General features: G+C 45.2%; 1 protein-coding gene and 1 long non-coding RNA gene across 7 annotated transcripts in view; one reads left to right on the top strand and one right to left on the bottom strand.

The window, feature by feature from the left end:
• Positions 1-22366, top strand: part of PRR14L (proline rich 14 like) — a 72430-nt gene that overhangs the window by 4809 nt on the left and 45255 nt on the right. For 4 of the 6 annotated variants that reach the window (XM_077949885.1, XM_015150089.3, XM_015150092.3 and 1 more), the window contains 2 exons: positions 6318-6842; positions 20922-20994. In XM_077949885.1, coding sequence (XP_077806011.1) covers positions 6369-6842; positions 20922-20994 — 547 coding nt within the window. In that variant the 5' untranslated portion in view covers positions 6318-6368. Of the gene's footprint in view, positions 1-6317; positions 6843-20921; positions 21285-22366 lie in introns of all 6 variants that reach the window. The other 2 variants (XM_077949887.1, XM_077949886.1) reach the window with 2 other exon arrangements.
• The window catches only part of LOC144331789 (uncharacterized), a 38942-nt gene that overhangs the window by 3219 nt on the left and 13357 nt on the right, over positions 1-22366 (bottom strand). The window lies entirely within an intron of this gene.

Here is a 22366-nt window from a genome sequence, read left to right on the forward strand (position 1 = left end):
AAAAGGAGGGGGTGTCTGTTTTGCTTCTCTAGCCAGTGTGGCTAGTTGTTTTACAGGTTGAAAATTCTTAGAATTTGGTCCGAACAGGAGTATCAAGAGATGAACCATTTTATGTGATTGTCAGTATTGACTCTCTATGATAAAGATCTGTTTAGTAAACCTGTATTTGTGCATGACTCTATGTGGAGCAACATTTGGAACAAAATGTTGAGCTAGAACCTTGGGGATGGAAAGGAGTAGAATTTACTAGAAACACTGCAGGGAGTTGAGTCCACAGGCTGCAAGTGCTGATTGAATGGTGAGGGGAAGTCAGATATGGTTATGGCTGGGGATTCATTCAAATCTGAGCTCCAGAATAATGATGATGTGTTTTCTGAGAAGCAACAGGATTAAGAATAAGCATGTGGCTAGTCATAGTGGCTCACGCTTGTAATTCCAGCACTTTTGGGAGGCTCAGGTGGGAGGATTGCTTGAACCCAGGAGTTTGAGACCAGCCTGGGCAACATAACAAGACCTACAAAATTATCTACAAAAAAAAAAAAAATTAGGCCAGGCACAGTGGCTCTCACCTGTAATCCCAGCAGTTTGGGAGGCCAAGGCGGGCTGATCACTTGAGGTCAGGAGTTTGAGATCAGACTGACCAACATGGAGAAACCCCGTCTCTACTAAAAATACAAAATTAGCTGGGCGTGGTGGCGAATGCCTGTAATCCCAGCTACTCAGGAGGTTGGAGCAGGAGAATCGCTTGAACCCAGGAGGTGGAGATTGTGGTGAGCAGAGATCTCAGTGTTGCACTCCCACCTGGGCAACAAGAGGGAAACTCCGTCTCAAAAAAAAAAAAAAAAAAAAAATTAGCCAGGCATGCTGAGGCGGAAGGATTACTTGAGCCCAGGAGTTCAAGGTTATAGTGAGCTATGATTGCACCACCACACTCCAGCCTGGGTGACACAGCAAGACCCTGACTCTTTTTTTTTTTTTTTTTTTTAAAAAAAAAGAAGGAATGAGCGTGTAAGTTTACTGAGGGCATCTTATTTATCCTTGTTTCTCAAAGCTGTTTGCATGTAGAAAGACTCAGTTATTCAATAGATTGAATGAATTGTGTTTTAAACATGGTAAGTTTTGGGGGTGCCATTCTTGCAAGTGAAATGTAGGTTAGGAATTGAGAGAAAGGTTGGGGTCAGGGTCAGGTTCCTTTTTTTTTTTGAGACAGGGTCTCTCTGTGTCACCCAGTCTGGAATGCAGTGGCCCCATCTCAGGTCACTGCAACCTCTGCCTTCCAGGTTCAAGCAATTCTCCTGCCTCAGCCTCCCAAGTAGCTGGGATTACAGGTGTTCACCAACACGCCCAGCTAATTTTTTGGATTTTTAGTAGAGACGGGGTTTTACCTTGTTGGCCATTCTGGTCTGGAACTCCTGACCTCGGGTGATCCACCCACCTCGGCCTCCCAAAGTGCTGGGATTACAGGTGTGAGCCACCGCTTCTGGTCAGGCTTCTTTTTTAAAAGAAATTATTTTTGTTAAGATTTAATTCAAGGCCGGGCGCGGTGGCTCAAGCCTGTAATCCCAGCACTTTGGGGGCCGAGACGGGCGGATCACGGGGTCAGGAGTTCGAGACCATCCTGGCTAACACGGTGAAACCCCGTCTCTACTAAAAAATACAAAAAACTAGCCGGGCGAGGTGGCGGGCGCCTGTAGTCCCGGCTACTTGGGAGGCTGAGGCAGGAGAATGGCATAAAAACCCGGGAGGCAGAGCTTTGATCCGGCCACTGCACTCCAGCCTGGGCGACACAGCGAGACTCCGTCTCAAAAAAAAAAAAAAAAAAAAAAAGATTTAGTTCATATGCCAGACAATTGACTGATTTAAATTGTACCAGTCAGTGGTTTTTGGTATAGTCGCAGAGTTCTACAACCATCACCATAATCAACTTTAGAAAATTTTTATTACTCGAAAAAGGAACTCTGTGTCCATCAGCTGTCCACTCCTGATTTCTCCAAGAATCCCAGCCTTTTTTTTTTTGGACGGAGTTCGCTCTTGTCTCCCAGGCTGGAGTGCAGTCGCGCAATCTTGGCTCACTGCAACCTCTGCCTCCCAGGTTCAAGCAATTCTCCTGCGTCAGCCTCCAGAGCAGCTGGGACTACAGGCACGTGCCACCATGCCCAGCTAATTTTTTGTATTTTTAGTGGAGATGGGGTATCACCGTATTACCCAGGATGGTCTCCCAACTCCTGACCTCGTGATCTGCCCACCTTGGCCTCTCATGGGTGTGATCCTCCCCTGTTAATAGCTGGGTTCGTAGTAAGATTTGCCAATTCTAGACATTCCTATGCAGGGGATCTTGTAATATGTGATCTTCTGTGACTGGCTTCTTTAACTTAGCATAATGTCTTCAAGGTTCATTCGTGTTGTAACATGTATTATTTCTCCATTCCTTTTTATGGTTGAATAATATTCTATTGTATGGCTGTACCACATTTTGTTTATGCATCCATCAGTTGATGGATATTTGGATTGTTTCTACTTTTTGACTATTGTGAGTAGTGCTGCTAAAGACATTTGTGTACAAATTTTTATGTGGACGTATGTTTTGTGCATATATACCTATGAGGGGAATTGCTGAGTCTATGGTAACTCTGTGCTTAAAGGAAGAGTTTTAGGCCAGGTGCAGTGGCTCACACCCTTAATCCCAGCACTTTAGGAGGCCGAGGCGGGCAGATTACTTGAGGTCAGGAGTTCAAGACCACCTGGCCAACATGGTGAAACCCCATCTCTACTAAAAATACAAAAATTAGCCAGGCATGATGGCTAATTACATGCCTGTAATCCCAACTATTCAGGAGATAGAGGCAGGATAATCCTTGAACCTGGGAGGCGGAGATTGCAGTGAGCCGAGATGGCGCCACTGCACTCCATCCAGCCTGGGCAACAGAGCAAGACTCCATCCCAAAAAAGAAAAAAAGGAAGAGTTTTGAGTCATCCTCATCACAGAGGCTGGAGAAAAAGATGAGGTTATCAAGAAAGTGAAGCCTAAAAAGGGAGGAATCAAGGATTAAGTTTTAAGAACACCCATGTCTGTGTGGTAGGCAGGGTCAGATGCATAAGGTGGCAGAGACCCAAGGAGGCCATCTCCTTTGAAAAATCTGCTCCTTGTAATCCCAGCACTTTGGGAGGCCGAGGCGGGTGGATCACGAGGTCAGGAGATCGAGACCATCCTGGCTAACATGGTGAAACCCCGTCTCTACTAAAAATACAAAAAAAAAACTAGCCGGGCGTGGTGGCGGGCGCCTGTAGTCCCAGCTACTCGGAGGCTGAGGCGGGAGAATGGCGTGAACCCGGGAGGTGGAGCTTGCAGTGAGCCGAGATCACGCCACTGCACTCCAGCCTGGGCGACAGAGCGAGACTCCGTCTCAAAAAAAAAAAAAAAGAAAAATCTGCTCTTTTGCCGTATCCTTTCCTGCATTTACTCTTCAAATCTGTATGTGCTGTGACAGCTGAAAAATGGACTGTGTATGTTGTTGGGAAAGGAAAACTGAACCAAATTAAAATTGAGTACTTCCTACTTATTTTTGGCATCAAATAGCAACTCCACATTATCTCTACTAGCCTCCCCCATCCCCCACCTTACACACACACACACACAAATGGCCTAAAATCTGAAGTGCCCCTAGAAAGATCTTTATCTGGAAATAAAGGAGAAAGGGGAAGATTCTAGATCTAAAAGGGATACATTTCTCTCAGCACTGTTTTTGAGACAGAGTTTGGCTCTGTCACCCAGGCTGGAGTGCAGTGGTATGATCTTGGCTCGCTGCAACCTCCGCCTCCCGGGTTCAAGTAATTCTCCTGCCTCAGCCTCCCGAGTAGCTGGGACTACAGGCACCTGCCGTCGTGCCCAGCTAATTTTCTTTTTAGTAGAGACAGGGTTTCACCGTGTTGGCCAGGTTGGTCTCTAACTCCTGACCTTAGGTGATCCGCCTGCCTGGGCCTCCCAAAGTGCTGGGATTATAGGCATGAGCCGCTGCACCCAGCCTTACAGCACTGTTTATGAAAGCTTTTCACATCCGAAATCTCATTTGATTCTCGTTCTTGCCCTATACACACAGTTTATCTCTTGGTAATGTTTTGTTTTGTTGCTTGTTCATTTTTTTCTTTGAGATGGGAGTCTTGCTTTGTTGCCCAGGCTGGAGTGCAGTAGCGCGATCTCGGCTCACTGCAACCTCCACCTCCTGGGTTCAAGTGATTCTCGTACCTCAGCCTCCCAAGTAGCCTGCCACCATGCCCAGCTAATTTTGGTATTTTTAGTAGAGACTGGATTTCACCATATTGATCAGGCTGTTCTCGAACTCCTGACTTCAAGTGATCTGCCTGCCTCAGCCTCCCAAAGTGCTGGGATTACAGGTGCGAGCCACTGCACCCAGCCTAATGTTTTGGATTTAATTTTTTAAATTTGCCTTTCTGTGTTACCTAAACATCATGGAACAGCAATCTGATTTCTTATCACTTCTGGTATTTAAGTTAGTATTATAACGTTATGCTTTTTTACCTTTGGGAAGGTTCATTAAAGTTCATCTTTTCTCTCCTTTTGTTTAGGGTTAGGGAAAGCATCAAGAATGAAAGTGTGGGTCAGGCATGGTGACTCGTGCCTATAATCCCAGCACTTTGCGGGGCCAAGGCAGGAGGATTGCTTGAGCTCAGGAGTTGGAGACCATCCTGGACAACGTATCAAAACTTGTCTCCACCAAAAAAAAAAAAACTAGCCAGGTGTGGCCAGGCACAGTGGCTCATGCCTGTAATCCCAGCACTTTGGAAGGCGAGGTGGGCAGATTATGAGGTCAGGAGTTCAAGACCAACCTGGCCAACATGGTGAAACCTTGTCTCTACTAAAAATACAAAAATTAGCCAGGCGTGGTGGCACACGCCTGTAGTCCCAGCTACTCAGGAGGCTGAGGCAGAAGAATCACTTGAACCTGGGAGGCGGAGATTGCAGTGAGCCGAGATCACGCCACTGCACTCCAGCCTGGGTGACAGAGCGAGACTCCGTCTCAAAAAAATAAAAAAATTAGCCAGGTGTGGTGATGTGCACCTGTCCCAGCTACAGGAGGCTGAGGCAGGAGGGTCACTTGAGTCTGGGAGAGGGAGACTGCGATGAGGAACGATTGCACCACGGTACTCTAGCCTGGGTGACAGAGCAAGATCCTGTCTAAAAAGAAATGAAAGCTTGAAGTATCTTATCTGGCTAACCAATTTCTGCCTTGGTCAGGTCAAAGCAGATTTTTTTCCCCCCTACTTAGGCAAGATTTATTTCAAGGCCTGTAAACATTCAGACTGATCAGAATGGTCAAAGTGGATTTTGTTGTTGTGGAAACTGCATGTTTGGTACACTGAACTGGAAAAGTTACAAGTCAAGAACCCCTGGCCCTGAGTATGTGTGTGTTTTGGCTACTTGTATAGTGTAGTGTTACAAACTGCTTAGATATAAGTGTTTCAGCAAATAACCTGTTGCTACCATTCAATGTAAGAAATGAAACATTATGAACACAGTGGAAGCTCTTTCTTGATACACCTTCACCTCCATTCTCTCAGACAACCATGTAATATTTTAGGCAGGTCATATTTAACCTCCTCAGGTGTGGTGTTAGGATCTATAACAAAAAGCTGATAGGGTTGTTATGAGAATCAAATGAGTGACGACTGTGGAAAACACTTGGAAAATCTGAAGATGCAGAATAAAAATCAGGAAGGATTCTGCTAACGAGCTGGTTTAGTAGTTTCTCGTGCTAGGCTGGGTAGAGAGAGCTCAAGTATTTAGTAAGCAGTAAAGGAATGGAATCCCACTTTATCCCTATCCTCCCTCAAAAAGGAAAAGTCAGTATATGAAATTTTCCAGAGTCCCTCAGTATATGTTCAACAAATATTTGCTGAGTATGTACTATGGGATAGCATGGGGATATAGCAGCGAACAAAAGAGGTAAGGTTCATGCCCATGAAAACAAACAGAAAACCGTCTTTATTTTCAAATTTACATCAGGTCTATCCTTGGATGCTTCAGGCATGTCTTATTCTCATCTACATTGGCTGGCCCTTCACATTTAAATTAAGAATTGTTCATAAGACAGTATTTGAATTGAGGTTAGTCAAATGCCTATTAAAGGTTAAGGTATTTATTTTTCTACAAATTCATCAAGGAGAAATTTTTGGTGCCAGATGATGCTAGCATTTAAAGTAGAACTTATTTTCTTCATTGTAGCCGGTTTGAACTGAGGCAGCCTTCTTCTAACCTATCAAGGTTTTAAACTTTTATCCCTTCCTGTGATTTGTGTCAGGGTGAATCGTTTGATATAAAAGACTTGACTCCATAATCTGCATCTGCCCTAATGCTGTCATCTGGAGTAGAGACTCAGCCAGTTCCACTTGATTCCTCCATGTCTGCCGTGGTACAGGAATTATACTCTGAACTCCCAGTAAGTGTCTCCAGAGAGCTTCATGCTGATCCTGAGCCAAGTGTGATTCCAAATGTAAAACCTGGAGCCTCAAGCCCTCTTTTAAGTCAGAGTAGGGCATTGCCCTTGGAGCTGCAGAGGACTCGTGTGGAGAGTTGTTGTGAAGAAACCTATGAAACCTTGGATCCTGGGAGTGAGCCTGGGCAATGTGGGTTAGTGGACTCCACAGCAGGAGGTTCTGTGGCATCTGGGATCTTGGATAGGGCAAAGAGAACCAAGAGCATGGAGCCAAAGGTCTTCAGAGATCCAGGGGGCCAGGCGGAAATTGTAAGAGAACCTTCTGAGGGAGCAAAGGAAGATCCACATCAACATTCCACAGCTGCTGAAGAAAAGATTAGCCCAAGTCAGGTAAGAAATGAAATCTCCATTCAGAAGAGTTGAGTGTGAATGACAGCTTTCTCTTGATAAAATACAGATGCTGACGGTTAGCTTATGATTTATTCTTGAAACATTTCCGAAATGTTGATTTTGAAGTTAACTTTGTTTTGATGATCTTTTAAAAAAACATTTGTGTCGTATCAGACACTTGAAGAGAGGAAGTTCTTAGTAAAAAAGTGTCACTTCTCTGAAGCAGTGACTGTATATGAAATATTGAGTCTGTGAAAATCATGTAGTATTTCAGCATTTGATGTTAAGAAATGATATAGATATACTCAGTCCTTATGTTTTGGTAGGTTGGAGTGAGGTGTTACAGAGAAACCTTTGAAGGGAAGCCTTTTTTTTTTTTTTTTTAAAAAAAAAAAAAAAGGTCTCGTTCTGTCGCCCAGGCTGGAGTGCAGTGGAACAATCTTGGCTCACTGCAACCTCTGCCTCCCAGGTTCAAGCGATTCTCTTGCCTCAGCCTCCCAAATAGCTGTGATTATGGCATGAGCCACCATGCCCAGCTGATTTTTTTGCATTTTTAGTAGCAATGGGGTTTCGTCATGGTGGCCAGGCTGGTCTCGAACTGCTTACTTAAGTTATCCACGCACCATAGCCTTCTAAAGTGGTGGGATTACAGTCGTGAGCCACCATAACCAGCCGATGTGCGCTTTAATTTATACCCAGAGAGATTGGTTAGTTGAGACTAAGTGAACTATGATAGTGTGATGGTCTCAAAAAAAAATTTTTTTTTTAATAGAGACAGAGTCTTAGTATGTTACCTAGGCTGGTCTCAAATTCCTCGGCTCAAGCAATCCTCACACCTCGGCTTCTCAAAGTGCTGGGATTACAGGCGTGAGCCACTGAGCTGGGCCCTCCAAATTCTTTTTTCTTTTTTTTTGAGACAGAGTCTTGCTCTGTCGCCCTGGCTGGAGTGCAGTAGTTAGATCTCGGCTCACTGCAACCTCCGCCTCCCGGGTTTAAGTGATTCTCCTGCCTCAGCTTCCTGACTAGCTAGGATTATAGGCACCTACCACCACGCCCGGCTAATTTTTGTAGTTTTAGTAGAGATGGGGCTTCACCATGTTAACCAGGCTGGTCTAGAACCCCTGACTTCAGGTGATCCAACCATCTCGGCCTTCCAAAATGCTGGGTTACAGGCATGAGCCACCGCACCCGGTTGGGCCTTCCAGATTCTTAAAGGAATGTACCTGCCCAGCGGACTCCCTCCACTAGATGGTTTTCTAAGCCAGGGGTCAGCAAACTTTTTCTGTCGGGGCCACATAGTAAATCTTTTAGGTTTTGCAGATCATGTGGTCTCCTTTTTTGTTTGTTGTTTTTTTTTGAGATGGAGTCTCGCACTGTCTCCCAGGCCAGATTGCAGTGGTGTGATCTTGCCTCACTGCAACCTTCGCCTCCTGGGATCAAGCGATTCTCCTGCCTCAGCCTCCTGAGTTGCTGGGATTACAGGCGCCGGCCACCACGCCTGGCTAATTTTTTTGTATTTTTAGTAGAGACAGAGTTTCACTGTGTTGACCAGGCTGGTTTTGAACTCCTGACCTGTGATCCACCCACCTCAGCCTCCCAACGTGCTGGGATTGATTACAGGCATGAGCCACCATGCCAGGCCGTATATGGTCTCTTTTGGAACAACTCAGCTTTGCCATTGTAGCATAAAGTGGGCAGAAGCAATACATAAATGAATGAAAGTGACTGTATTCCAGTAAAACTTTATTTATTAGCACAGGCTGCTGGCCTGAGGGCTGTGATTTGCCAACCCCTGCTCTAAACCCCCAACAAGTTCATATTCTTTGGGCTGCCTGGGCTACGCTCCCATCCTGCTCTTGATAACATCCATCATTTCTTTACACAGCATAAAGGGCAGTTAATTGTTGTTAGTAGGCTTCATACAGTGACTATGATTAGGAATGAATGAAGCATTAAGTAACATTTAAACATGATATTTGAGTTTACACCGTGATGCCCTATCTTTTGTTTTGTTTTGTTTTGTTTTGAGATGGAGTTTCGCTCTTGTTGCCCAGGCTGGAGTGCAATGGTGCGATCTCAGCTCACAGCAAGCTCCACCTCCCGGGTTCACGCCATTCTCCTGCCTCACCTTCCCGAGTAGCTGGGACTCAGGCGCCCGCCACCATGCCCAGCTAATTTTTTTTGTATTTTTTTAGTAGAGACAGGGTTTCACCATGTTGGTCAGGCTGGTCTCGAACTCCTGACCTCAGGTGATCCACCTGCCTCAGCTTCCCAAAGTGCTGGGATTACAGGGTGAGCCACCGCACCTGGCCGATGCCCTATCTTTTAAAAATACAGTTAAATAGGTAAAAGACTAAAGATCCCAAAGTTCCGGTTGTGTTGCTTCTTAATGTGGTGGGCTGAGTCTTAAGAAAAGTTTCTTTTTTTTTCCCCCCAATTTAGGGACCTGCCACTTCAGGAGAGAAAAGTTTCTTAATGTGATATTTGATATAAAAGCATGTGTAATATGCATAAAGTATAACAAACACACATGCATATATATATTTATATATACATACATATACATACACATGCTTACGTAAGAACCAACCTAAGAACTAGATTACTATCTCCCTGTTCTTTTTTTTTTTTGGAGGTGGAGTCTTGCTCTGTCACCCAGGCTGTAGTGCAGTGGCACAATCTCGTCTCACTGCAAGCTCCACCTCCCAGGTTCATGCCATTCTCCTGCCTCAGCCTCCCGGGTAGCTGGGACTACAGGCGCCCGCAACCACACTCAGCTAATTTTTTGTATTTTTTTAGTAGAAACGGGGTTTCACCCTGTTAGCCAGGATGGTCTCGATCTCCTGACCTCGTGGTCCACCCACCTCAGCCTCCCAAAGTGCTGGGATCACAGGCGTGAGCCACTGCGCCCGGCCTCCCTGTTGTTTTTTAAAATCATGCCTTTTCTCCCTCCCAGCTCCACCAGGTGTATATTCCATTTTGAATTGTATAAAGCCGAATGAAATTTAATTGATATAAATGTTAACATTTTGTACTTGGTTTCAAAAAGTGATCTCCACAAGTGAAAAGAAACAGAAGTACTTACAGGGAAAGGGGAAACGGAAGACCTGCATGTTTTAGCAGGTCAATTAGAATTGACTTTGTGCCAGGAAAAGCCAATTTGCTCTTAAAATAATTAAGGGAAATGTGTTATCTGGACTGAGAAGTGGTGGTCGTGCTCCTTTATGTGCTGGTCAGGCCACAGCTAGAGTATTATACTCTCCTGTTGTTGTCATGTGTGTGAGAGGTATAAAAAACCAGGAAGGCATTCATGGATAAGTATTCACACTAATGACACAACCTGACAATATGCATCTGGAAGCCAGTTCATTGGGTGTCTAACTTGTGAAAGAGAACAGTCAAGAGACGTGAGAGATGCCTTCAACAATTTAGAGGTCATTCAGCAGGAGTGGTCCTGTGGGGCACAGTTAGGCCAGTGGAAGATGTGGGGCAGCAGCAAAATCACTCTCAGGTCACAGGACCCTTTGGAAATCTGAACACTGCAGACCTTTCAGAAAAACAGACATACCATGTGCATACCATTTCAGATTTGCAAACCCCAGGCATCCCCTGATCTCAGTTTATAAGAGCTCTTGCTAGATTGGCAAAATATCCCACAGTCAAAAGACAACTGACAAATTGAGAGAACAGATTTGCAATGTGTATCAGAGATAAAGGGTCTATATCTGTAATATATGAAGAACTCTTAAATTGAGGAATGAAGAACCAAAGCCCAATAGAAAACTGAGAAGACTTTGGCCAGGCGTGGTGGCTCACGCCTGTAATCCCAGCACTTTAGGAGGCTGAGGTGAGCGGATGACGAGGTCAAGAGATTGAGACCATCTTGGCCAACATGTGAAACCCCGTCTTTACTAAAAATACAAAAATTAGCTGGTGGTGCACGCCTTTAGTCCCAGCTGTTCAGGAGGCTGAGGCAGGAGAATTGCTTGAACCCAGGAGGCGGAGGTTGCAGTGAGCTGAGATTGTGCCACTGCACTCCAATCTGATGACAGAGCAAGACTCCCGGCCGGGTGCGGTGGCTCAAGCCTGTAATCCCAGCACTTTGGGAGGCCGAGAGGGGCGGATCACGAGGTCAGGAGATCGAGACCATCCTGGCTAACACAGTGAAACCCCGTCTCTACTAAAAAAAAAAAATACAAAAAACTAGCCGGGCGAGATGGCGGGCGCCTGTAGTCCCAGCTACTCGGGAGGCTGAGGCAGGAGAATGGCGTGAACCCGGGAGGCGGAGCTTGCGGTGAGCTGAGATGTGGCCACTGCACTCCAGCCTGGGCGACAGAGCGAGACTCCGTCCCAAAAAAAAAAAAGAAGACTCCCTCGCAAAAAAAAAAAAAAAAAAGAAAGAAAAAAATGAGAAAACTTGACAGTGAACTGTGCATGTGTTTGTGTGTGTGGTGATTAAACATAAGAGATGGTCAGCTTCATGTAATTAGAGAAATGCAAAGTTAACCAGAGATACCACTTTTTTCCCTTTGATCTAAGGGTATCACTTTTTGACTATCAGATGGGTGAAAATGAAAATGTATGACAACGTATCTGGTTAGGGATGCTATGAGGAAACAGACTTTCTAATACATTGCTGGTGGGAATGCAAACTGATACAACCTTTCTGAGGAAGAATTTGGCAACATTTAACAAAACTGCTCTTGCCTTGACCTGTTGACCCAGTACTTCAAGGAAACCTGCCTTAAAAGATACACTTCTAGGCCTATAATCCTATCACTTTGGGAGGCCCAGGCGGGTGGATCACCAGAGATCAGGAGTTTGAGACCAGCCTGGGCAACATGGTGAAGCCCTGTCTCTACTAAAGATACAAAAATTAGCTGGGCGCAGTGACGCATGGCTGTAATCCAAGCTACTTAGGAGGCTGAGACAGGAGAACTGCTTGAACCCCAGAGGAGGAAGGTGGAAGGCGGAGGTTGCAGTGAGCCAAGATGGCACCACTGCATTCCAGCCTGGGTGACAGAGCGAGACTCCGTCTCAAAAAAAAAAAAAAAAGAGGCCAGGCGCAGTGGCTCACACCTGTGATCCCAGCACTTTGCAAGGAGGAAATGGGTGGATCACCTGAGATCAGGAGTTCAAGACCAGCGTGGCCAACATGGTGAAACCCCATCTCTACTAAAAATAGAAAAAATTAGCCGGACGTGATGGTGGGTGCCTGTAATCCCAGCTACTTGGGAGGTTGAGGCAGGAGAATCACTTGAACCCGGAAGAAAGGGTTGTAGTGAGCCGAGATCGCACCATTGCACTCCAGCCTGGGTGACAAGAACAAAACTCTGTCTCAAAAAAAAAAAAATGCACTTCTAGCAGTATAATAATACATATACACAAGGTTGTTCTTTTAAGCAGTTTATAATTGCAAAATATTGGAAACAACCTAAATGCCCACATATAGGAGAGAGATTGAATAAATTATGACATAAGGTATGTCCATACATGGAGTATTATCCAGATATAATAACAAGGAAGATCTGTATATACTGATATGGAGCGATTTGCAGGTGTGTCAGGGGTCCCCAAAACCACCTGCAGGTTTTGAGATTTGCTGAAACTCACAGCACTCAGCATTTAATTGTTCTCACAGCTACAGTTTATTACAGTGAAAGGATACAAAGAAAATCAGCAAAAGGGAAGCAGGCATAGAGCAAAGTCCAGAGGAAATCCAGTGCAAGCTTCCAAGAGTCCTTTCCCAGTGGAGTCATACACACTTAACCTCCTTCAGGAACAAATTGTGACAACACATATGAACTATTGTCTACCATGGGAGTTTGTTAGTGGGTCAGTGCCCAGGGATTTTACTGGGGACTAGTTGCATGGACATCCTCTGCCTGGCACATAGCAAAATTTCCGACTCCTAGAAGGAAAGCAGGTGTTTAGCATAAACCACATTATAGTGTAGGCACAATGAGCCACTCTTATTTAGGGAATGGTGGAAACTCCCAAACTCTAGTTCCCAGATGCTAACCAAGCCTGACCCTGCAAGTAGACCTTTCTAAGGACAGCAGTCAGGCCTGCTCTGTTGACTCGCTTCTGTAAACTAGGATATACTGTTAAGTAAAAAATGCAAATCAATATCTATAGTGTTACCCTTTTCATGGAAGAAAGAAGAGGAAATAAGCCTATATTGAAGTATCTGCTCGTTTGTATAAAACCTATACACAAGGCCGGGCACGGTGGCTCAAGCCTGTAATCCCAGCACTTTGGGAGGCCGAGACGGGCGGATCACAAGGTCAGGAGATTGAGACCATCCTGGCTAACATGGTGAAACCCCGTCTCTACTAAAAAAATACAAAAAAATAGCCGGGCGAGGTGGCGGGCGCCTATAGTCCCAGCTACTCGGGAGGCTGAGGCAGGAGAATGGCGTAAACCCGGGAGGTGGAGCTTGCAGTGAGCTGAGATCCGGCCACTGCACTCCAGCCTGGGCGACAGAGCGAGACTCCGTCTCAAAAAAAAAAAAAAAAAAAAAAAAACCTATACACAAGTGCACATGGGAAGGATAGACCAGAAACTAATGAATTTGATTACCTATACTGAAAGAATGGGGGAATGGAAATGGAACAGAAAGGGTAGGAGGAACTGGCACTTCTGTAAGTACATCTTTTGGTATAGTTCTAACTTCATACTTGAAAAATAACTAACTAGACAACGGGGATGTGACATGGGCCCAAAGCTGAATAGAAACTATAACAAGTGAGTCTTAACTGTATTACAAATGAATAACAGAACCAGTGGGGAGGGTAGCCCACATTACTTTAGCAAACACTAATTCGACCATATCCTCTTAAAGACTAAAGCCAAAAAAAATAGAAAATATTAGTAAATTTGTTTCTCACAGGGGTAGGACTTAGCCATTTCTAAACAAAATGCCTATATGTAGGCCGGGCGTGGTGGCTCAAGCCTGTAATCCCAGCACTTTGGGAGGCCGAGGCGGGTGGATCACGAGGTCAGGAGATCGAGACTATCCTGGCTAACATGGTGAAACCCCGTCTCTACTAAAAATACAAAAAAAAAAACTAGCCGGGCGTGGTGGCGGGCGCCTGTAGTCTCAGCTACTTGGGAGGCTGAGGCGGGAGAATGGCGTGAACCCGGGAGGCGGAGCTTGCAGTGAGCCAAGGTCACGCCACTGCACTCCAGCCTGGGAGACACAGCGAGACTCCGTCTCAAAAAAAAAAAAAAAAAAATGCCTATATGTATTCTAGGATTAGGGAAATAAGTAAATATGTGTGGATAATGACAGCCAGCTTTCTCACAGAGAAAATAAATTACAAAGGAGAGTTGGCAAACATGAACCCTGACCCCACGAATTGCAGTTATTGGAGTTATTAGTATGAACTTGAGGTTCTTTTTTTTTTTTTTTTGAGACAGAGTCTCACTCTGTCACCCAGGCTGGAGTGCAGTGGTGCGATCTTGGCTCACTGCAACCTCCTCCCGGTTGTTCAGGCAATTCTCCTGCCTCATCCTTCCAAGTATCTGGGACTACAGACTCATACCACCACGCCCGGCTAACTATTTTTTTGTATTTTTAGTAGAGACGGGGTTTCTACTAAACCATGTTAGCCAGGATGGTCTTAATCTCCTGACCTCATGATCCGGCCACCTTGGCCTCCCAAAGTGTTGGGATTACAGGCGTGAGCCACAGTGCCCGGCCTAACATAGGGTTCTTTTTTTTTTTTTTTTTTTTTTTTTGAGACGGAGTCTCACTGTGTCGCCCAGGCTGGAGTGCAGTGGCCAGATCTCAGCTCACTGCAAGCTCCGCCTCCTGGGTTTACGCCTTTCTCCTACCTCAGCCTCCTGAGTAGCTGGGACTACAGGCGCCTGCCAGCTCGCCTGGCTAGTTTTTTTTTGTATTTTTTAGTAGAGACGGGGTTTCACCGTGTTAGCCAGGGTGGTCTCGATCTCCTGACCTTGTGATCCGCCCGTCTTGGCCTCCCAAAGTGCTGGGATTACAGGCTTGAGCCACCGCGCCCGGCCAACATGGGGTTCTTAATACACACACATAAAGATGGAAATATGTGTATAAATGAGTGTATAAGATAGGGCCTAGAAGTAGCGACAGGCACCTTGTAGCAATGAGCACACCTAGTCTTGGCTCTGAATACTTTTTTCCAATGAAAGGAGCTAAGATTCCTTGGAGAAATGGCTGTTCCAGGACAGGAGAGGGGAAAACGCAAGATGTGCCTAGAACAATTTGTGACTAAATGCTCAGAAAATTTTGGGGATATATCAGAAGGACACAGCAGCTAACTTGAAGGGGCTCCCAGTGGCCAAGTATGGGATGGTTTGAGCTTAAAATAAGTGATAGTGATGAATTATTCGACACTTACTTTTGCAGCAACCTATAGTACCCGTAGAATAAAACAAATATCCATGAGCCCGTTTGCTGATTTTCTTTGTATCCGTTCACTGTAATTGAATTAAAAGTGAGAAAATAAAGGTCTTACAGAATTCCAATTAATAAATATAGATGGAATGATGGAAATAGAAAAAGCACTGTTTGGCAACCATCGCAATAATAATTATCTCAAGCAGGAATCATTAATGGATGTTAAAGCTAGTGGCTAAATGTTTGAGAAACAAATGTTTACATAGTCTCAAAGTATTTCCCTACAAGATATTTATTAGTTACAAAGGTGGAGTAGTAACTTCGCAGTAGAGAAACCTGGCAGAATCCACCCAAACCAGGTGATGGAAGTTTGCCCCCAGGAATGAGGCACTCTAACACCATGATAGGACAGTGCCTCCTGATAGGACACTGCCCCCAATAGGACACCATGAGGAGAACCAACACCACTTCTGTGGTATTCTTTTTATTTGAGCCGGAGTCTCACTCTGTAGCCCAGACTGCAGTGCAGTGGAGCAATCTCAGCTCACTGCAACATCCGCCTCCCAGGTCCCGCTTCAAGCAGTTCTGCTTCAGCCTCCCAAGTAGCTGGGATTATAGGCACGTGCCACCATAGCCAGCTAATTTTTTATTTTTAGTAGAGATGGGGTTTCACCATGTTGGCCAGGCTGGTCTTGAACTCCTGACCTTGTGATCTGCCCGCCTCGGCCTCCCAAAGTGCTAGGATTACAGGTGTGAGTCACAGTGCCCGGCAATTTTCTTTTCAGACAGCATCTCATTCTGTTCTCCCAGTGCAATGGCATGATCTCGGCTCACTGTAACCTCTGCCTCCTGGGTTCGAGCGATTCTCTGCCTCAGCCTCCCAAGTAGTTGGGACTACAGGTACATGCCACCATGCCCAGCTAACTTTTGTATTTTTAGTAGAGGCGGGGTTTCACCTTGTTGGCCAGGCTGGTCTCAAACTCCTGACCTCGTGATCCACCTGCCTCAGCCTCCCAGAGTGCTGGCATTAGAGGAGTGAGCCACTGTGCCCGGCCTTTTTTTTTTTTTTTTCCCAAAGACAGAGTCTCACTCTGTTGCCCAGGCTGGAGTGCAATGACACAATCTTGACTCACTGCAACCTCCATCTCCCAATTTCAAGTGATTCTCCTGCCTCAGCCTCCAGAGTAGCTGGGATTACAGGCATGTGACACCATTCCTGGCTAATTTTGTATTTTAATAGAGATGGGGTTTCACAGTTTCACCATGTTGGTGAGGCTGGTCTCGAACTCTCAACCTCAGGTGATCCACCCACCTCGGCCTCCCAAAGTGCTGGGATTACAGGTGTGAGCCACTGTGCTCGGCCCAGAAATACGCTGTTCAGTCACATTAAGCACATTTATAGTGTTGTGTAACCATCACCACCACCCGTCTCCAGAACTTTTTTCATCATCCCAAACTGAAACTCAGTAGCCATTAAATTGTAACTCACCATTCTCCCCTCACCCCATCTGTGACAACAACCATTCTACTTTCTGTCTCTATGAATTTGACTACTATAGGTACATCATTCAAGTGGAATCATATGGTATTTGCCCTTTTGTTACTGGTCTTAATATTTTTAAAAGTTAAATATTCCAATCATGAAACAAATATTTCAATAATGAGAAGGTAAACCAGTAAAAAAATAATTATTTTCTGTCTTAGGATCGTATCCAAAAGGTATTAAAAACTTGTAACTAAGGTGGCTCATGCCTGTAATCCCAGCACTTTGGGAGGCCAAGGCTGGCAGATCATGAGGTTGGGAGATCAAGACCATCCTGGCTAACACGGTGAAACTCCATCTCTACTAAAAATACACACACACAAAAAATTAGCTGGGCGTGGTGGTGGGCGCCTGCTGTCCCAGCTACTCCAGAGGCTGAGGCAGGAGAATGGTGTCAACCCGGGAGGCGGAGCTTGCAGTGAGTAGAGATCATGCCACTGTACTCCAGCCTGGGCAACAGAGCGAGACTTCATCTCAAAAAAAAAAAAAAAAATGCTTGTAACTAATAATTTTGGGATTTGATCAAGATCACCCTGCTGTTGGGGAGGGGAGAAGAAAGGCAGTAAAGGAGAGTGAACTGTCTTAGAACAGGCACAGTGGAAGGGACAGCTGCAAGAGCCAAGCTGAATTGTGAAAGAATGTATTCAGTTCTGAACTCCACTCTCGTAAGAGGAAGGTCAAAATCTGTCGCGCATACAAAAGTTACTAGCCAGGATGTGGAAGAGATTGGTCTTATTTAAGAACTGTGCACCAAAGATATTCAGAGATGGGCATGTGACATCCCACCTGGATGATTTAGCATTGAGAACTCTATACCATGCTTGATTTTTATTGTTTGTTTGTTTTTGGCACTTACATATAAGCTATAGAGTGTTAAACTTTTTACATATTTTTTTTCCCGATAATGATAGATCCACTTGGGTTGAATATGTTGTAAACGCTTTGTTTCTAGGATACATTATTTGTGTTCAACTCAGACACAGAAAAAGTTCTGAATTGTCTTTTTTTTTTTTTTTGGAGATGAAGTCTACTCCGTCACCCAGGCTGGAGTACAGTAGCGCAATCTGAATTGTCTTTTAACTATAACATGCAAAAGCCTAGTATACGTTTTTCTTTTTGTTTTTTGTTTTTGTTTGTTTGTTTGAGATGAAGTCTCGCTCTGTCACCCAGTCTGGAGCTGTGGCGTGATCTCAGCTCACTGCAACCTACGCCTCCTGGGTTCAAGCCTTTCTCCTGCCTCAGCCTCCAGAGTAGCTGGGATTACAGGCATCCGCCACCACACCGAACTAATTTTGTATTTTTATTAGAGACAGGGTTTCTCCATATTGGTCAGTCTGGTCTTGAACTCCTGACCTCAGGTGATCCGCCCGCCTCGGTCTTCCAAAGTGCTGGGATTACAGGTGTGAGCCACTGCCCCTGGCCCTAGGACTCTTAACTTTAGGAATCCTGAAAATTAGAACATTTAGCTGATAAAATATTGTAGAAAAAGGAAATTACGTCTGATACATTTCTGCTAGTGTTCATCATATGATTGACTGTTTGGAGGAGGTGGGGGACGTTACAGAGGTTATCACGTTACACGTCCATTGCATCCAAGTAGGTTGTTCTGTTGCCCTCATCTGTATTCAGGAGCCCAGACTAGCAGGGCTCCCACTGGATCTGGAGGTTGCACACCACCATGGTAAGGCTGTTGGGGGAGGTCTCTCACATTTGACCTCAGCCCACACTCTTTTATTTTTTATTCATTCAATTTTTTTTTTTTTTTCTGAGACAGTGTCTCTCTCTCTCTCTCTGTTGCCCAGGCTGGAGTGCGGTGGCACGATCTCAGCTTTCTGCAACCTCCTTCTCCCGGGTTCAAGTGATCCTCCTGCCTCAACCCACCCTAGTAGCTGGGATTACAGGCACACACAACCATGCCCAGCTAATTTTTGTATTTTTAGTAGAGACAGGGTTTCATGACGTTGGCCAGGCTGGTCTCAAACTCCTGACCTCAGGTGATCCACCCACCTCAGCCTCCCAAAGTGCTGGGATTAAAGGCGTGAGCCACTGCGCCCGGCCCTGATTCATTCAATTTTGATTATATTTCAGATTAACACAAACCCTGTAAAGTCTCCAGCCTTTCTGTGAGGAATAACTTGTTTTTCTTAACTCAGAACCTTTTAAGAGAAGTCAGTCAGTCAGGGGGGAAGTCTCTCTTTCACTGTTAAGAATTGTGGCTAATCGGCCGGGCACGGTGGCTCACCCCTGTAATCTTAGCACTTTGGGAGGCCAAAGCGGGTAGATTGCCTGAGCTCCGGAGTTCGAGACCAGCCTGGGCAACAACGGTGAAACCCTGTCTCTACCAAAATACAAAAAGTTAGCCGGGCATGGCAGTGTGTGCTTGTAGACCCAGCTACTCGGGAGGCTGAGGCAGGAGAATCGCTTAAACCCAGAAGGCAGAGGTTTCAGTGAGCAGAGATCGCACCACTGCACTCCAGCCTGGGCAACAGAGCAAGACTCCATCTCAAAAAAGAAAAAGAAAAGAAAGAAAAAAAGAGTTGTGGCTAATCGAGGAAAAGGAACATGGGCGAAACAGTGGGCTTGGCTCTCCACCAGGGTATTTTGGGGCCTCCAGCTAGGGGCACCTTAGAGCCACAGGTGGGACAAAGCAAAATCCCACCAACCCCTCTGGGGCTGGAGCCAGTAAGGTTTCATTGCATTAGCTCACCAGAGACCTTTGGGATCTGTAGGAGCCTGTATGTCACTGACCTGTGCTGTCACTTTACAGAGGCTCCGGTAGCCTTGGAAAAGCTTATGGAAGTCATTCCACACACATGCCAGAATCTGTTGGTGACAGCTCTATTGGCTTTTTTCACAGAATGGGATGGATAACAGGTGTCTACAGTCTCATGAATGGAAGCTTCTGCTCATGGAGTACCCTGACCTGACTGGGTGTCTTGCTGGGTGTTTTGTGTGGTTTCCATGTATTCTTTCACCCTCTTGTAAGGTTGCTGTCAGCACCATGTAGTTAGTAGATGAGAGTCCTTGGGTTGGAACAGAACTCAGTCACTCTTGCTTTTCCATGAAGTGTTAACTTGAAACAATATTTTAAATAGCATCTATTCTCACACCTCAGACATTCAGCCTGAGAACTGGAAAAGCAGAGAATAGTAACATTTGGGAGAAAGGATCAAATATAACTACAGATAAATATTTTCTTGGCCAGGCGCAGTGGCTCATGCCTTTAATCCCAGCACTTTGGAAGGCTGAGGTGAGCAGATCACTTGAGGTCAGGAGTTTGAGACCAGCCTGGCCAACATGGTGAAACCCTGTCTCTACTAAAAATATAAAAATTAGGCCAGGCACGGTGGATCACGCTTGTAGTCCCAGCACTTTGGGAGGCCGAGGCAGGTGGATGACCTGAGGTCAGGAGTTCAAGACCAGCCTGGCCAACATGATGAAACCACATCTCTACTAAAAATACAAAAATTAGCCAGGCATAGTGGTGGACGCCTGTAATCCCAGATACTTGGGAGGCTGAGGCAGGAGAGTTGCTTGATCCCGGGAGACGGAAGTTGCAGTGAGCTGACGTGGTGCACAATCTTGGCCCACTGCAACCTCTGCCTCTAAAAAAAATTTTTTATACCTCTGTTACTGTCACAACTTCAAAAAGTTTTCAGGCTCAAATTCTAGATAAGGAGAAATTTTTATTGTTTACACTTAATTAAATTTGAGGTTTCTTTCAGTGCCTGATCCTTGTGACTGCTAGCTAATTTCCCAAAGTCATAAAGAAGTCTCTCAAAAATAACTAATATTCAGCCAGGCATGGTGGCTCACGCCTGTAATCCTAGCGCTTTGGGAGGCGGAGGCGGGCGGATCACTTGAGGTCAGGAGTTCAAGACCAGCCTGGCCAATATGGTGAAATGCTGTCTGTAGTAGAAATACAAAAATTAGCCAGGCATGGTAGCGGGTGCCTGTAATTCCACCTACTTAGGAGGCTGAGACAGGAGAATGGCTTGAACCTGGGAGGTGGAGGTTGCAGTGAGCCAAGCTTTCACCATTGCACTTCAGTCTGGGGAACAGAGCAAGACTCTGTCTCAAAAAAAAAAAAAGGAATAATATTCATGAACTCAGAATCTTCTGAATCCCCCTTGACCGCTGGATTTTCTTACTGTAGGAGGATCTCCTGATGCAGTCCAGCGAAGAACTTTTACATGTGGACCTTCCCGAAGATTTTCTAAGGAGCAAAGGTATTTATTTCTCTCAAATCTCTTCCTTTATCCACTTATCCGTTTCTGTTTTGCATTGAGAATATAAGGGTTATAAGTCCCTGCCTTGTAAGGTGTACTTAATCATAGAAACTGTAACTTCGCCGTAGATTGTATCTTAGTATTGCTCTTGGACATACTTGCACAGTGCACTGCAGCCTCAACCTCCTGGACTCAAGCAATCTTCATACCACGGCTTCCCAAGTAGCTGGGACTATAGGCGTGAGCCACCATGTGTGACTAATTTTCTATTTTGTTTTTTTTTTGTAGAGGCAAGGTCTCCCCATGTTAACTAGGCTGGTCTCGAACTCCTGGGCTCAAGTGATCCTTCTGCCTCTGCCCCACAAAGTGCAGGATTACAGGCATGAGCCACCGCACCCAGCAAGTCCCTTTCTTTTGAGTGTGTTGAACCTTTATTGAATTTTATATCATCAGATATACTATATTTGCCTGTTTAGAAGGATTAACTGGGACAGAGGAGACATGTACCCACTATAGTTCAGCATGTAGTAGTGTATCCTTTTCTTGTTCTGTGGGGTCAGGGATGAGAGAAAATGTTTACTCCAGGTCACCTTGAGCATTTTCAAGGCAGTTTCATTACCTCTTTTTGCTTCTCAAAACAGTGGTTGGGTATAGAGATCTGAGATTATTACTTTCAGATTGGTTGGTTGATTGAGGAGAAAGCTGAGGTCCAAAAGAGAGTAGCTGAGGTAAGGTTCTCCTCTTCTCACCCCAAGGCTAAAAATTATCTTAGATTACTTTAGAGAGGACTGTGTGTCAATTAAGGCTAATCTAGAATCATCAGGCTGGGCACAGTGGCTCACGTCTGTAATCCCAGCACTTTGGGAGGCCAGGGTGGGAGGATTGCCTAAGTCCAAGAGTTTGAGACTAGCCTGGGCAATATGGCAAAACACCTTATCTACGAAAAATGCAAAAATTAGCATGGCAGCACACACACCTGTGGTCCCAGCTACTCGGGAGGCTAAGGCAGAAGTATCACTTGAGCCCTGGGAGGTTGAAGCTGTAATGAGCCATGATCACACCACTGTACTCCAGCCCGGGCAACAGAGCAAGACCCTGTCTCACTAAATAAATAAATAATATAATATAATCAGAACCTCACAAAGAGAAGATAAAGTGAATACGCTAAGTCAGTGGTCCCCGACATTTTTGGAGTCAGGGCCCTGTTTCATGGAGGACAGTTTTTCCACGGATCCGGCGGGGTAGATGCTTTCAGGATGATTCAAGTGCATTGCATTTATTGTGCACTTTGTTTCTATTATTTCATTGTAATATATAATGAAATAATTATACAGTTTCCCATAATGTAGAATCAGTGGGAGGCTGAGCTTGT

This window comes from Macaca mulatta, chromosome 10, assembly GCF_049350105.2.
Source record: "Macaca mulatta isolate MMU2019108-1 chromosome 10, T2T-MMU8v2.0, whole genome shotgun sequence".
In the NCBI taxonomy this organism is placed as follows: domain Eukaryota; kingdom Metazoa; phylum Chordata; class Mammalia; order Primates; family Cercopithecidae; genus Macaca; species Macaca mulatta.